Source organism: Aristolochia californica, unplaced genomic scaffold (genome assembly GCF_029961685.1).
Source record: "Aristolochia californica isolate CCGP_79_NKW_82.1479 unplaced genomic scaffold, dmAriCali1.0.hap1 SCAF_15, whole genome shotgun sequence".
Lineage (NCBI taxonomy): Eukaryota > Viridiplantae > Streptophyta > Magnoliopsida > Piperales > Aristolochiaceae > Aristolochia > Aristolochia californica.
The window spans coordinates 2,879,715-2,895,772 of NW_027181826.1; the positions used below are offsets into that span (position 1 = coordinate 2,879,715).

The following is a 16,058-nucleotide window of genomic DNA, read 5'->3' on the forward strand; positions in this document are numbered from 1 at the left end:
TCAATATAAATTTATAATTTAATTTTCATTTATTTTTGTTTTCTATTTTTACTTAGTTTAAGTAACCATGTTTGTTTAGGTAGAGTATTTTTTATATTTAATTAAATTAATATTATTTTAATTTTTAAAATTATTTATCTTATTTTGTTAATTAAAAAGTTAAATAAAACTATCTTAATAAAGTTAAATCTATCGGTTTTTTTATTAATAACTCATTCTCTACTTTCTACTACATTTTCCATTGTGTTCATTAACACAAAAAAACTAATTTTTATTGCACTTTCCATTGAGTACACTAACACAAAAAAAAAATCACTTTCACTTTGAAAATGCACTAATCCCCTCTTAATTTTTGTATCATATAATATTATTCAAAAATCACTTCCAAACTCATAATTCCAAATTTATCACTCTTTTGAACTATTTTTTATAAGTGCATTAATACTTAAATTATGGGTTGGTTTCAAAAGTGTCTCATTGTTTCATATCAAGTCAATTTACATTTTTCTAAGTTTCTCTTCACATTTATAACCACACCTAAGTCTGGTGTAAAGAATTTTAGTTTTCATTGTAATAATCTGGTTAGACATTTATTGTGTTCAATTTGTGTAAAGCAAGATCCCCTGCACTTGTAATTGAACAAACTTTAAGTAAGCAAGTACAAACTTCAACTCACAAATCATGTAAATCTTTTTTATGAGTGTTGATGTAGCAAGTTGCATACTCACTAATCAATTACATTTCTTGCCTAGTAAATCCTTTGTGACTTACTATCGCAGTAGTGTAGTTTTGTGTTATAGTTTGTTTGTGTGAGTTGAACTCCGAGTTGTTGAGACAACTTGTGAGTAGATTAGCTATTTGGATTTTAGGTTGTGAACCGTTATAAATATTTGTAATCCTTGAGTGATTCAAAGCATTTGTATTGAACTTTAATTTAATGTTATTTTGTAAATAAACTTTATAACCAGGAAAAAAGAAGTCTTCCATTACTTTGCAAGAAAGGTTGACCAACCCCCCCACCCCATATATTTCGGGACATAACAAAGTACTATATTACATGTTTATGGGGTGATTTTTCATCAAATGGCCCTTCTGCCCATAAAAAAATTAAAAAATCATATTAAATACTTCACCATAAAGAGTAATATTATGTAACAAGAATAACAATAATATTTGATAAATAATTAAATAAAAAATATTTACTTAAATTATCCCAATGGTTTATTTAATAATTTCTCCTTTCATTTTGATTATTATAAACAAATAGCTTGACCTTGTGCTATTAATGAGTTGATTTCTTGTGATTAGACATAATCCCTCCGTTGAAGATCAAATTCGTAAATGACAAAAAAAAGCAAAAAATATTAAAATTTTATGAAGCTATTCAAGACAAAAAGACTAAAAAAATGGTTGAGTTTGTTATGGAGAAGACGAGCAAAAGTCGAGAAGATTGAAGTAGATATAATTTCCCTATTTTTATGTGAAGGCTTGATTTTAGTCCAAAATTTTACTTATCTTTATCAATGTGATCAAACATACCAAAGGATCACTTATAATCTAAAAAAATTTGGACTCAAATATTTTATTGTATTATTTTATAGAATTGTTGCAATCAATCCATTGTCTTTGGGTAATCTGATAAATGCCTGACAATTTTTGTAATTGTTTGGGTTGACCCAATCAATCAAAAAGTTAAATTTCTAGATGATTGGTTAGATAAAAGGTTGCGAGGGTTGATTTAGGTATATGATTGGTTGTTGATGGATAATTGATCAATCAAAAATTGTTTTTCCAAGTCAAACAAAAGGTGGTGAGGGTCGATTTAGGCATATGATTGGTTGTTGATGAATCATTAACCAATCAAAAAATATTTTTCAACATGGTCGATCAAATAGAAGGTGGCGAGGGTTGATTTAAGCATATGATAAATTGTTGATGGATCACTAGTAAGTAACTAAACTATTATTGTTAAAAGATTGATCGATCGAAGTTGGGGATTGATTGATCAATCAATTATGGTAGCCCATTTCTAGTTCAACAGAGGTGATGACTAGAAGTTCTCTAAACAATGTCAATGATAAGGAGGTCACTCATGTTCAAACTATTTGTACAAACTTAAATAGTAAAAATTATTTGGTGTGGTCTCAATTAATAAAGATATTTTTTGAGACCCAGGAAAAGGACTATGTGTCATTGATGATATTTATGTTCTTGTTTCATGTTATTGTGATAATATGTTAATTAACAGTATGCATGCATCTATATAACATCAAGTAGTTTTTAGGGTTATTGTTATGAAAATTTAGGAGTTTTAAAAAAACTAATTCCTATAAAAATAATTTATTTAAAATATATAAAATGCATTCAAAGTTATCTATAATCCAGTAGGGGTAAACAAAGTCTAACAAAATATTTTAGTGGTTATCTCCCCAAACTCAACTGATGATATTATATTAAGGTAATAAGTCGATTTGGATATTGTTAGGTGTTGCATAGGCTTGGGCCAAAGTATGAAAGTGTTCATTCTCAAATGTTGTCTAGTGTTGGCATTCCAACATTTACGAGTGTTTATGCATTAGTGATGTCAGTAGATAATGAAGTAACTAAAGTCAATGACTTAGTATAACAACTTTAATCCCATGATAATTCGAACTTGTTCATTGCTTCTACAAATGGTTTTGGAAGCAACTCAAGGACGAGGTAGTGGTGAAACAAATACAGGTGGAATTCATGGTATAAATAACAAAACTTGCTATCATTGTAGCAAGGCAAGCAATAGAAAATGTTAGTGTGGTTGGACTCGTTGATTTAGCAAATGATGTTAATAATAACTTTATTGATAAATTATCTAAGCTTGTTAAGCAATGAAAAAGTGGATCTTCTACGGGAAGTACCAATAGCTTCTTCAATCAGTTAGGCACTTCCGTTACTACAGCTATCACACAGTCTTCCTTTTGTTCATTCAAGTATAATAGCTTTTCAGGTCACTCTTGCACATGTTTTAGTCTTTGATTCTCGGGCTTCAACACATATGACATGTTTGTCCTTCTTCATCCGTGATGGTGTCATTCTCGTTTCTTTTACTCTTATCTTTGTCTTTTGTATATTATGAATTACCTCACAGTCGAATTGTTCAATCACAATTTTTCTTCTCGTTATGTTTTATAAGGTCTACGCTCGAAGAAGATGATTGGTACAGGTTATGAGAGGGGTGTTTTTTATTAGTTTATTTCTATAAAAACTGCTTCGAGTACACGGCATTTACCCTATATCCTTTATACATTTTATACCCTTGATTTTGTTTTATTAACCTTCCGTGCAGATTCAGACACGTGTCTTTCAGAGGGCGTGCAAACGAGTAGCGGATCTATTCTCCTTTCTCAGCCTAAGTCGACGAAAAAGTTACAATTCAGTGTCGGATCGGTTCTCCCCTGGACCGTTCCTCAAAATTCAAAAACACTCCGCCAGAATCTCAGAACAGGTATCTCTCGTTCAGAGTACTTGTTACTTCCGCAGATAGATCGTCTGTTCTCCCTCTGCAAACCCTAAGTTCCTGCTCTCGCTAAACTGCCATGAATGCGATTCATCCTCCTGCTTCGGGTAGAGAGCTCGCGAAGCCTCCATCCGATGGTATCTCCAATCTTCGCTTCTCCAATCACAGTGATCATCTCCTCGTTTCTTCTTGGGATAAGGTTTTCCGCCCACTTTTCTCTTAACCAAATTTATATAATTTAACTAGTCATTTCATTGTTTCTAATCCCTTTTTTTTTTTCTTTTTTCTTTTTTCTTATTTTTGATAGAGTGTTCGACTGTATGATGCGAGCGCGAATGTGTTGAGGGGTGAGTTTTTGCATGGAGGTCCTGTGCTGGATTGCTGTTTCCATGATGATTCTTCCGGCTTTAGTGCCAGTGCGGATAATACGGTGCGGAGGTTAGACAACTTGTGCCTCAGCTCTTTATTGTCTTTTTGCGTTTTGATCACTGCGATTTTATCTGGGTATAGGTCAGTCTTGTTTTTTGGTCCGGTGCTGATTTGAGTGTAGTTGTCACGTGGTTAGATTTGGGCTAGGTCCATCTAGCCAAGCGGAATATCTACCCCGTGCTGCCTAGCTCTTCCGAAGAACTAGTCAGCCTCCTTGAGCCTCGGATCCTCCAACCAATACTTCACACAAGAAGTTGCAAGCCAAATGGGACAACGAAAACACCAAGGTATAGAAGAGAAAAGCCTACTTTGTATTGAGAATACAAGATTACAAAGGGTGGCCAAACACTCTTGAAGGCCAAGGCTAAAAACTCTCTCTATACACTAAAAGATTAAAGAAGGCTAAGGATTTTTCGACCCTTTTACAATGGGAGAGGCCTCTCTATTTATAGTCTCTCCTCTTGCCTTTTGAAATCTCAAAAAAACGCTCAAAAACCCGTCAGATCCTAAAAATTCGGTTTTTGGCGTCAAGGGGCGCCCTGGTCGCCAGGAAACCCCATTTCGCGCGCCGGCGCCTGGCGCCTCAGGAAACCCCATTTCGCCCGCGGGAGCCTGGCACCTGGAGTCCTGCCGCGCGCGCGCTTGCGCCTGGCGTCCTGAGGAAACCCCATTTCGCCCCGCCTGGAGTCCTGGTCGTGCACCAGCAACCCCATTTCGCCCCGCCAGGATTCCTGGTTGCGCCCAACCCCATTTCGCCCCGCCAGAAGTGTCTGCTGGCGTGCTGCCTTGTGTCTGAGCTGGCTGTTGGGGTTGTTGTGCACCTTGTTGCTTGGACATCCGTTTGGCAAGCTCAAGTGTGTCTTCTTCCGTTGCAGCTGGTTCCGGGCCGGCCATATGCGTGCGCCCCTCTGGGCCGTGCCTTTGCATTTGGCCTTGGCCGCCGCTGCTATTGCTGTGTACTGGACTTGCACAGTCTTTGGCCTTGGTGTTTGGCTACACCATGGCTTCTTCCCCCGTCTCAGTAGTGCTCAAATTGCATTCGCTAGTAGCTGTTTATCGTTTGGATACCGTGTGGTTCATTTTTTTTGGGTGTTATGGTGCTATTTACTACATTCTTCGATTGCTTGCTGCTACACTTGCCATTTCTGTAGAGGTTCGGATTGCAGAAGCTTGGATTCATAAAATTACTTCCGGTATATTTTCTTTTAAGTAATTGCAGTTTGGTTTCTACTTAGGTTCGAGATGGAACTTCGAATTTTAAGTTTGATCTGTACCAAATCTATCCACGATTGCATTAGGTGGTGGTTTGGCCTTCTCTACTCTAAGCTTGACCTTTTGAGTTGGATGCTTCTCTTTAGAGACAAGTAGTGTACGGTTGCGTCTCTGTTCAGAAAATTCTTTACCTATATTTGACTCTCAGAGAAGCATCATTTACTTTACAGACCCTCCACAAATGACATATGATTATATCTTAAAAAAATCTTTCCGTCCCTTGAATTCCTACATGATAGAACCCTCCTATTCACAGATCCTATATCTGACACAGGTAGCTGTCTATGGGGAAAATCTTCATCTCCTTTTGACTCTTGAAAGATGCATATTATAAAATAGTATCAAGATTCAAAGTTCACAGTTCTAGAAATTCAAAGAGCCATTCTTCTTTCAGAACTTGTAAATGCTTGGAAAGAAGTAATATATCCTTCCTCCTCCAAACAAATAAGTTTATGCTTTTAGAAAATCTCTGTTAAATCTGATGTCTTTAAGGTGGACATGGTTTGGAAAGAAGATATCCAATTAACTAGGTAATCAACCCCTCTCTGTACTTTCTGTTTTCTTTAGTCTTTCCATTAGTTTAGTAGGATGTAAATGTCATTTTTTTTTTTGAGAAATATGTAAATGTCAATTCTTTTTTTGTTTTTGAGAAACATGTAAATGTCAATTCCTTTTTGTTTTTTGAGAAATATGTAAATGTCAATTCTTCCTTGCTGTATAATCTCAAATCCATTTTTAGGCTATTATTTTTAAAGGCAAAGGCCAAACTCTAGATAGAGTTCTCCTAATATAATTATTTTCTTCTTTATTTTTCATATAATTTCTCAGAGACAAGATTAAGTTATTAACATGTAATGCTATCTATTTTATTTTAGCTGCTTACCCTTCACTGAGCCTTGGATGGGTTGAACATCTTGTATCTATGTTGGGGTTCTCCTGATTTTACCCTTTCAACCATATTGAGTGAAGCAAGTTAAAGGGCATACTAGTAATTATGGTTAGAGTTTATATGCTGTTTATTTATGTGCTTCATAAATGGTAGATTAGTCAGACCACTTAAAGTGGTGTCTGTTGCTTTAGGTATCTAAGGGAAATTCTGTCTTTTAGCCATAAGGAGTGTACTTAAGTGGAGAAGGGTCATTTTTAGACCTAATCCAGTGAATTACTTGAACCAGAAATCAACGCAGGTCTCTTCCTGTTCTTCTCTCTCTTTTTGCTCTTCAAGTTTGGATTTTCATCACTTTACATGGTAACAAAATAGTTCATGTCCTCAAAAAAATCAAAATAGTTCAGGTTCCATCAATGTGTGTTCTAATTCAATTCTTCTCCTATTTTTCCCATCTTTTTATCTTTTTTTAAGCTTGCAATACCTCCAGGGAGAAAATTCCTGTGTCTCTGCACCTTCAGATTGCTTGTTTTGTGTCGCTAACCCTAGGTAATAGCTTATGTGTAATAGTTTAACTACCTAATCACTGCCTGCCTACTGTCTGCCTGTCCTTCCTAAATGAATAGAGAGGATTCTACTGTCTTAAAGCTGTCTTCAGATGTGCTTATCCCTCTATGATAACCCAGGTTGGTGTTTGTTGCCCTTATTTGGCCTCTTCTGTCATTAGCATTGCTGATTGAAGTGCTGTTGGTTGAATTGAGTTTGTTATTGAATCCTAGAGAAGGATTGGTAGTCTTTGATGGTGTGAATTGTAGTTTTTATAGTAAAGTACTTAGTTGGGATAGATTTATCTTCCATCATGGCTGAAACTAATGATATGAAGCCTGCAAAGGTGGATGAGAAGCATAATAACATTACTGAGATCGCGTCAGTCAAACTAAATATGAAGAACTATGTTATGTGAAAAGGGAAATTCTAGTTTTTGAATACAGATTCTCCCACATTTCAAGAATAGGATTGTGATAATCAAATATTGTGAAATAGGTGTATAGATAAACTGCAAAGGGAATCTGGGATGTTTTGATAAAAAAGATTCTCATAGGCAAGTAATATGTCTACAATATTTTACCTGTATTTCAAATTATTTGTGACCAAAAAGGGTGACAAGCCATTAGTTGAGATTGTTGGTGATATGTATTATCTGAGGCAGGAGGTGTTCTTGTATCGTCCCATCGTTCTTGATCAACAAACTAAACAAACAAAAGAAACCCTGAAGGTTGTCAGTTTGCTCAATACTCTTGGTTCAAAGCATGATTTTGTTCGAGTCCAGTTGCTAGAATGCACAACTAGCCTTTCCTTTGAAGAGACCTATGCCGCCCTATTGAGAGCCTAGTCTGCTGTGACAAGTCCTTCTTAGCTGCCGCCTAAAGGAGATACCTTTGCTGCCTTGAATACCAAAATAAACTCCACTAGTAGAGGTAGAGGAGGAAATCAGCAAGGTAGAGGTCAAGGCAAAGGAGCATGGTTGTGTAGTCATTGTGGTCCTTCTAACCATATCTTGGAGAAATGTTGGGACAAGTTCGACAAACCTAAATGGGCAAATTAAGTTATCCAGGAGACAGGGTCTTCCTCCCAGACCAGTCAAGGACAAGAGGTGTTTTCTATGAATAAAAGATGATCTTAAAAAATTATTCCAATAATTCATACAATCTTATGGACTATAGGATTGTACTTCCTCTTCAAGTAGTGCTACCCTTGCTCACACAAATATCTTTTCTAGTGCTTTCCTTGTGTCTCCTAGTCAGTTGTGGGACAGAGATTCAGGGGACCTCAACACACATGACAGGTAACTCTCACCTTTTTACATCACTAGATCATAGAGAGTTATGTGTTCTGTTTCCTTAGCTGATGGATTGGAATCTAAAGTCTGTGACCATGTTGTTATTAAGGCTATTTGTTCTATATCTTTATCCTCAATACTGACCGTCTGTCTGTTATCTGTGAGTTAACTTAGAATCAATCAACTGTTTTTTTACATTTTTCCATTCATTGTGTCTTTTAGAACCTGTAGAAGAGGAAACTAGGAAACTTTGTGCAATTGTTTCCATATTTCTGTACTTTTGTAAGTGATTTCTCCAGGACTATTTTACTATTTTGAAGAATGCAGCTTTGAGTCCAGCCAACGTTTGGCTGCACCCAAGTTCTCCATTTTAGATGTAGACTCACTGAAGAGAAAATTGAATTTAGCCAATTGAATGGTTGAATAGAAAATGGATGCAGCTCATTTACATGGACATAATCCCACATTCTCGTTTTGCTTTTTTTGTCTTAATTGAAAGCAAGTTCTTTCTTCCTGCTTTACACTTAATTTTTAAAAGTTTTGTTAAATCCATCATGCTCAAAAAGATTGCTATCCACTCACATGGTAACACACTGTGGTCGCTGTTATAGATCATAACTGTTGCATTATCGTTCCTTTCTACCTGAATTTGAATTTTTGAGTCTCATGGCCTTTCTGGCTCTTTCAATATTTTGACTTTTTTGTTTTCTGGTTTATTTCAGGTATGTTTTTAGCTCTGGCAAGGAGGATATTTTGGGAAGGCATGATGCTCCTGTTCGTTGTGTTGAATATTCTTATGCAGCAGGTTGGTCTGTTAGATACCTACTATTATTTATTTTTTCACTTTGGTTCTTTTCTTTATTTTATTATTGACTTGGTGTGGGTTTTGTTTGTAGTCATAGTTTTGAGAAAAATGGTCAGAACTGTGTTTTTTCATAGTTTATGGTGGTAGTATTGTTATCAAGGTTTGTTTTGTGATTCAACCATATGTTCTGAGTGTTAATTAAATAGCAATAATATGATTCTAGGTAGTGCAGAGTTGTCTGGTCATGTGGCAGTGACAGGTTTGTAGGATACACATTGACAAAATCTGCCTCAAGGAAATCCTCCTTGCATTTGCTCAGCATATATTTTAGTTATCCATAAATATCTTGGCTTTCCAGATGGTAAAAAAATTATGGAATTCTATTTATGGATATTCTATTTGTTTCTAATAAATATTGCTACAAAACTTGTCAGGAATTTAAAGTCTTTATAATGCTAAAGTGTGGAAGCAGAAGAATGGAGTAGGAAATAATGTGGCTAGGGAAGAGGAGCAGTGAGCAAAGGAATGGGTATTTGAGCAAGTAGGTCTGGTCTGGCGTAGATTTGCATAGATGGGCAGGGACCAGTTCTACACTTCATATGTCTAGGTCATCAAACAAGATGAAGCTTTTCTTTTTTTTTTCTATAGCGATTGTTAAAAATTTTTAGTTGAGACTATTGCTGATATTTAGGCATTAAGCATGCAACTTAGATCAAAACGATAAGATTTATTTTTTTGCATTAACTATTTTTTCTAAATGCCATAATCAATGATGATGATGCACAAAAAAAGGTCTAAATGAAAAGCGCAAGAACAGAAAGCAATTCATCATTTATTTTGGAAATAAATTGTCCAAAAAGATATTTTGGTCTAATCTTGTATTTAGTCTTGCTTACACATGTAATAATACTGCACATTTGAACTTTATTATATCTCTTATATCTTTACTCAGATTCATCTTTATCTTTTTTTCTTGTTGTATTAGGACAAGTGATCACTGGCAGTTGGGACAAAACAGTGAAATGTTGGGATCCTAGAGGTGCAAGTGGGCAAGAATGTACCTTAGTTGGTACCTATCCCCAACCTGAGCGTGTTTATTCTCTCTCTTTGGTGGGCAATCGTTTAGTTGTAGCAACTGCTGGAAGGCATGTGAATGTCTACGATATACGTAACATGTCTCAACCTGAACAAAGAAGGGAGTCTTCTCTGAAATATCAAACTCGATGTGTCCGTTGCTACCCTAATGGAACAGGTGAATTATTTCTATATTTATTTAAGGAGTCATGGTTCTTTTTTTTTCTCAAGTGGCTGCTTATATTTTCAAATTTGGTGTTCTGCAAATGTTAAGTTTTTTTGAACTTGGGGTTGTCAGTTCCCTAGCTGGATGGTGCATCCCCGGAGAAAGATAGATGGCATACAGATGGGAAATAAACTGAAACACAAAAATTTGATTTACAAATAATGCATTAATACTAGCCACCAATGGCAGGAATTGCAGCCTCTGAGGCTGTGATTTTACCACCCCACTGGGTGATATTTGAAGCTCTGCACAGCTTTGAGGCTGCAGTAAGGGTGCAGAGGTCGAGGGTAGAGCTTGTGAAAAAGTTTCAAGTTTTTCTTGAAATTATGCAGCTAACCACTCTTGCCTCAAAGCCTCAGTGGAGGACTACATAACTGTAGAAGTTTCTAGCTAGATATAACTTTACAGTAAAAAGGCTCCTAATGCTCCCAGGTAATGTGTTTCTAATACCCACGTTTACAGGAAATAACAGTGTGAGGACCTTTCTATCAATTGTTTTGTGTGCTTTTGTATGTGTTTCTGCTTGTTTCTTTTCTAAGTGAACAATATTGATGTTTTTCGATATGAAATTCCTTTCCACATTCTCCAAGTATGTTTTTTTTTAAATATTTAGACCTTGTCCTTGTATGTTGTCTACCAATTCTGTTGAAACTTCAGGTTAGTACAAACATGCCTGGCGGAGGTTTAAACTGCACATAAGCGACTACCCTTCCTATCTTTGTATGGTTTTGTGCGATTGGTTGTCACTTCTTTGGTTGAAGATATCCCAAACCTCTTTTACTTTTCATAGAGTATTCCATTTGGCTAGAATAATCTACAATTTAAGTGATACGCTTGACAAAGTAACTATGCCGAGCTTTAACACTATACCCCTGATGAACAAACCATGTATCTCAACATTTGTTCATGGAATTTTGTTTTGATACTTGGGGATTGTCTAAGTATCAACAAAAAGGAAAATAACTGGAAGCAACATGAATTTGCATCTAGAATTATACTGGCTGTTGAGTTTTTACAATGATCATTTTCTGTAGAAAAATAAAACCTTTCTACTCATCTGCAGCGTTTACTGCTGTATACTTGGTTTATTATTATCTTTACTGTCTTTTCCAGATTTTGGAGAATCTTATGCATCTTATCTTGGATATCTAACCTGCAGGTTTTGCTCTTAGTTCTGTGGAGGGTCGTGTTGCTATGGAGTTCTTTGACTTATCTGAGGCTGGTCAAGCGAAGAAGTAGGTGTTTGGAAGCCATTTATGAACCTCATTATGTCCCTCTTCTTTATTATTGTAAATTATGCGGATAGCCTTTTTCTCTGAACCTTTTTATTTGGATAATTTTCTCTGAATTTTATTTCTGAATTTTATTTAAAGAGTTGATAGACCTTCCCTTTATATTCATTGAGCTGCCATTGATTCAGGTATGCATTCAAGTGCCATCGGAAATCAGAGGCCGGAAAAGACACAGTCTACCCTGTAAATGCAATTGCCTTCCACCCAATGTAAGAGAATCCTTCTGGTCCTGTTAGTATTCTACAATTCTGAAATATCATGTGTTAGTGCTTGATTCTGTATCTATTCAATATTTTGTTGCAGCTATGGTACATTTGCAACTGGTGGATGCGATGGATATGCAAATGTGTGGGATGGGAACAATAAAAAGAGATTGTATCAGGTAATAACGAAGAACATTTGTGGTTGGACTTGTATATTCTTGAAGCCATATTTGTGATAAGATTTCTCAATATTTTTATTTTATTTTTCTTGGTTGTTCTCCAGTATTCAAAGTACCCAACAAGCATTGCTGCATTATCCTTCAGCAGAGATGGTCGTCTATTGGCTGTGGCATCCAGTTACACATTTGAAGAGGGAGACAAACCGTATGAAATCTGACCTTGAAACTCAGATATGTTTTCTTCTCACGCTGTTCCTTTCTGTGCCTGATCCTTCATGGTTTCTTCTTTTGCAGTCACGAACCAGATGCAATCTTTGTCCGGAGTGTAAATGAAGTAGAGGTGAAACCGAAGCCCAAGGTATACCAGACTCCTTCGTAAATACACAGATTTGAACTAAGAATTTCTCTCTGAGCTCCGGCAAAGATTAGAATTTAGCATCTTACTTGAATCTCCCTGGAGCTGCCCTTCAGCCAACACTTGCCACAGTGCTCTGGCTTTTCATTTTAGGATCTCATTATCTTCTAGCCAAAATGTAAGTAATGCTAGTGATCGTCGAGCATTCTGGAGTACGTTTGAGCAACGTTGATTGAATTTTGTAAAAGTTGTAAGTTCCTCAAAGTGCTGCTCTCATGTAGTGAACGCCGACCAGTTTAGTACAAAGATTCTGACGGGGTTGAAATTTCTTTGTTGCTATTTAATGTTTGAGGAATTTGATTTCCAAAATATAACTTCAATGGTTCATATTTGTATCAAAACATTTACACGATTCCAGGGCTATGGGCGATTAGAACAACGTTGAACTTAGCTAAACATTGGGAAAATATGAGAGAATAAATCAAAACTGTGTTCTCTATGAAGCTGAACTCAACCTCCGATCATTTGATTCTATTAAAGAAAACCATGAAGGAGATGAGAGTAAGAGAAAGATTTGGATGTCATCCTCTTTAAAACACTTGTGATCAGAGTTTGCCTGAAGTAGGAGGTAGACGAGTGATCGCTTATAGCCCACCAATTGACCTTGGGACGTAATGTTTTGGAAGCCGCATGTAGCTTTCCAGAAGAAACCATTGGTTGCCCTTCGATCTGGCTGACTTCCCTTGGGATATCTGGGCACCCTCGGAGTGAAGAAGTACCACTTATTCTCCGTCGTCGCCTTATAAGTTTCTGTCAAATATAAGAGAAACAAGTTTTAGAAAAAAACAGAGATATTCAACTATGAGGAAGATTGGGTGAAGACAAGATCAAAGACATGCGTCTCAAAACGGTAACGAAGAAATAATGTCAAGAAAAAGTAGCAGTTTGGTGAAGACAAGCGGTTCTTTCAGAAGCCAATTGATGAATATCTTTGTAAAAGAAAAAAGGAATGAAATGTTTCATACCAGTGAGCGTATGAGGATCAAAGCCGTAAACTCGATGGATGATGATACCAGGAGCGATATCCATGGATCCAAGCATCCTTCTCAAATAATACGTCAGTAGCTCAACGTCTGTAGGGTTGAATCTGAAACCTACTGGCATTGATACGGACATTGGCGGCGCTGCGAAACTGGATTCTCCAAATTTCTTTTTCATCCCCATCTCCGTCTTCGATCACTCGAAGGATGAATTGCTCGAACGAACGAGTAAGGCTACAGTGTCTGCTCTGTATGTAAGTGTTTCTGTCTCTTAAAATCTCTTAAGACTTGTACAACAAGCTACTGTTTAAAAATCTTGAATCTAGATATTATACGTGAACTGGATCGGAACCCGGAAATCTCGGCCATCCCCGACCCCCATGGCAGCGGGTTCCCAGTGTGATCCGATTAACTACTTGAATTCCAGTTGATTTAATTGTTTCTGACGGCGCTCTTAAAATCTCTAAGACTTATCAACAACCTACTGTTTAAAGATCTTGAATCTAGATATGAACTGGATTCGGACACGGAAACCTCGGCCATCCCCAATCTGGCAGCGGGTCCCCGGTGTGATCCGATTAACGACTCACTTGAATTCCAGTTGATTTAATTGTTGTTTTAGCTTTAGAAAATTTATATTTCATCTCCCTATTTTACTGTTGACAATAATTCATCGAAGAAGAAGACGGATCAGGCGCCTGTAGCTGCGCTCGTTCCTCGCGCAATTCAAACTTTAAACCCACTCTAGTGTCGGATCGGTTCTCACCTCGACCGTTTCTCAAAATTCAAAACCACTTCGCCAGAATCTCAGTGTTTAGATCCTCTGTTCTCCCTCTGCAAACCCTAATAAGTTCCTGCTCTCGCTAAACCGCCATGGCTGCGATTCATCCTCCTGCTCCGGGTAGAGAGCTCGTGAAGCCTCCATCCGACGGTATTTTCAACCACATCGATCATCTCCTCGTTTCTTCCTGGGAAAAGGTTTTCCACCAACTTTTCTCTTAACCAAATCTATCTAATTTAACTAGTCATTTCATGGTTTCTAATCCTTTTTTTTTCTTGTTAGAAAATACATCCAGATTCATCTTTATCTTTTTCTTCTTGTTGTATTAGGACAAGTGATCACTGGCAGTTAGGACAAAACATTGAAATGTTGGGATCCTAAAGGTGCAAGTGGGCAAGAATGTACCTTAGTTGGTACCTATTCCCAACCTGAGCGTGTTTATTCTCTCTCTCTGGTGGGCAATCGTTTAGTTGTAGCAACTGCTGGAAGTTATGTGAATGTCTACGATGTACGTAACATGTCTCAACCTGAACAAAGAAGGGATTCTTCTCTGAAATATCAAACTCGATGTCCGTTGCTACCCTATTGGAACAGGTGAATTATTTTTATATTTAATTAAGGAGACATGGTTCTTTTTTTTTTTCTCTTCAAGTGGCTGCGAATATTTTCAAAATTTGTATTCTGCAAATGTTAACTTGGTCTACCTTTGTATTCAGGATAGCTTTTTTTTTTAAAACTTGGGGTTGTGAGTCCCCTAGCTGCATGGTGCATCCCTGGAGAAAGATAGATGGCATACCGATGGGGAAATAACCTGAAACACATTTTGATTTGCAAATAATGCATTAATGATAGCCACCAATGGCAGGAATTGCAGCCTCTGGGGCTGTGATTTTACCATCTCACTGAGTAATATTTGAAGCTCAGTACAGCTTTGAGGCTGCAGTAAGGGTGCAGAAGTCGAGGGCAGAGCTTGTGATAAAGTTTCAAGTTTTTTCTTGAAATTATGCAGCTAACCACTCTTGCCTCAAAGCCTCAGTGGAGGACTACATAACTGGAAGAAGTTTCTAGCTAGATATGACTTTACAGTAAAAAGGCTCCTAATGCTCCCAGGTAATGTGTTTCTAATACCCACGTTTACAGGAAATAACAGTGTCAGGACCTTTCTATCAATTGTTTTGTGTGCTTGTGTATGTTTTCTGCTTGTTTCTTTTCTAAGGGAAAAATATTGATGTTTTGCGATATGAAATCCCTTTCCACATGCTCCAAGTATGTTTTTTTTTTTTTTTAAATATTTTGACCTGGGTATGTTGTCTACCAATTCTGTTGAAACTTCAGGTTCGTACAAACATGCCTGCTGGAGGTTTAAACTGCACATAAGCCACTACCCTTCCTATCTTTGTATGGTTTTGTGTGATTGGTTGTCACTTCTTTGGCTGAAGATATTCCAAATCTCTTTTACTTTTCATGGAGTATTCCATTTGCCTAGAATAATTTACAATTTAAGTGATACTCTTGACAGAGTAACTATGCCGAGCTCTAACACACTATACCCCTGATGTATCTCAACATTTGTACATGGAATTTAGTTTCGATACTTGGGGATTGTCTAATTATCAACAAAAAGGAAAATAACTGGAAGCAACATGTTTCTGCATGTAGAATTATACTGGCTGTTGAGTTTTTACAATGATCATTTTCTGCAGCATTTACTGCTGTATACTTGGTTTATTATTACCTTTGCTGTCTTTTCCAGATTTTGGAGGATCTGATGCATCTTATCTTGGATATCTAACCTGCAGGTTTTGCGCTTAGTTCTGGAGAGGGTCGTGTTGCTATGGAGTTCTTTGACTTATCTGAGGCTGGCCAAGCGAAGAAGTTGGTGTTTGGAAGCCATTTATGAACCTCGTTATGTCCCTTTTCTTTATTATTGTAAATTATGCGGATAGCCTTTTTCTCTGAACCTTTTTTATTTGGATAATTTTCTCTGAATTTTATTTAAAGAGTTGATAGACTTCCCTTTATATTCATCGAGCTGCCGTTGATTCAGTTATGCATTCAAGGGCCATCGGAAATCAGAGGCCGGAAAAGACAGTCTACCCAGTAAATGCAATTGCCTTCCACCCAATGTAATAGAAAATCCTTCTGGCCTGTTATTATTCTACAGTTCTGAAATATCATGTGTC

General features: G+C 36.9%; 1 protein-coding gene and 1 long non-coding RNA gene across 3 annotated transcripts; both read left to right on the plus strand.

Annotated features, from left to right (window-relative positions):
• Positions 1-3,420: 3,420 nt before the first annotated feature.
• LOC137951661 (mitotic checkpoint protein BUB3.2-like) lies at positions 3,421-12,384 on the plus strand. Its single transcript, XM_068798484.1, has 9 exons — positions 3,421-3,692; positions 3,801-3,931; positions 8,643-8,725; positions 9,711-9,977; positions 11,185-11,260; positions 11,446-11,526; positions 11,621-11,699; positions 11,804-11,904; positions 11,994-12,384. The coding sequence occupies exons 1-9, from the start codon at positions 3,573-3,575 to the stop codon at positions 12,076-12,078; spliced, it is 1,023 nt and encodes a 340-aa protein (XP_068654585.1). The 5' UTR covers positions 3,421-3,572; the 3' UTR covers positions 12,079-12,384.
• Positions 12,385-12,760: 376 nt separating this feature from the next.
• LOC137951662 (uncharacterized) lies at positions 12,761-15,840 on the plus strand. Of its 2 annotated transcripts, XR_011112155.1 has the most exons (4): positions 12,761-14,072; positions 14,205-14,469; positions 14,592-14,985; positions 15,675-15,840. It is a non-coding gene; the product is annotated as an uncharacterized lncRNA (long non-coding RNA). The 2 variants fall into 2 exon arrangements; XR_011112154.1 differs by having other exon boundaries at positions 14,205-14,985.
• Positions 15,841-16,058: the final 218 nt, after the last annotated feature.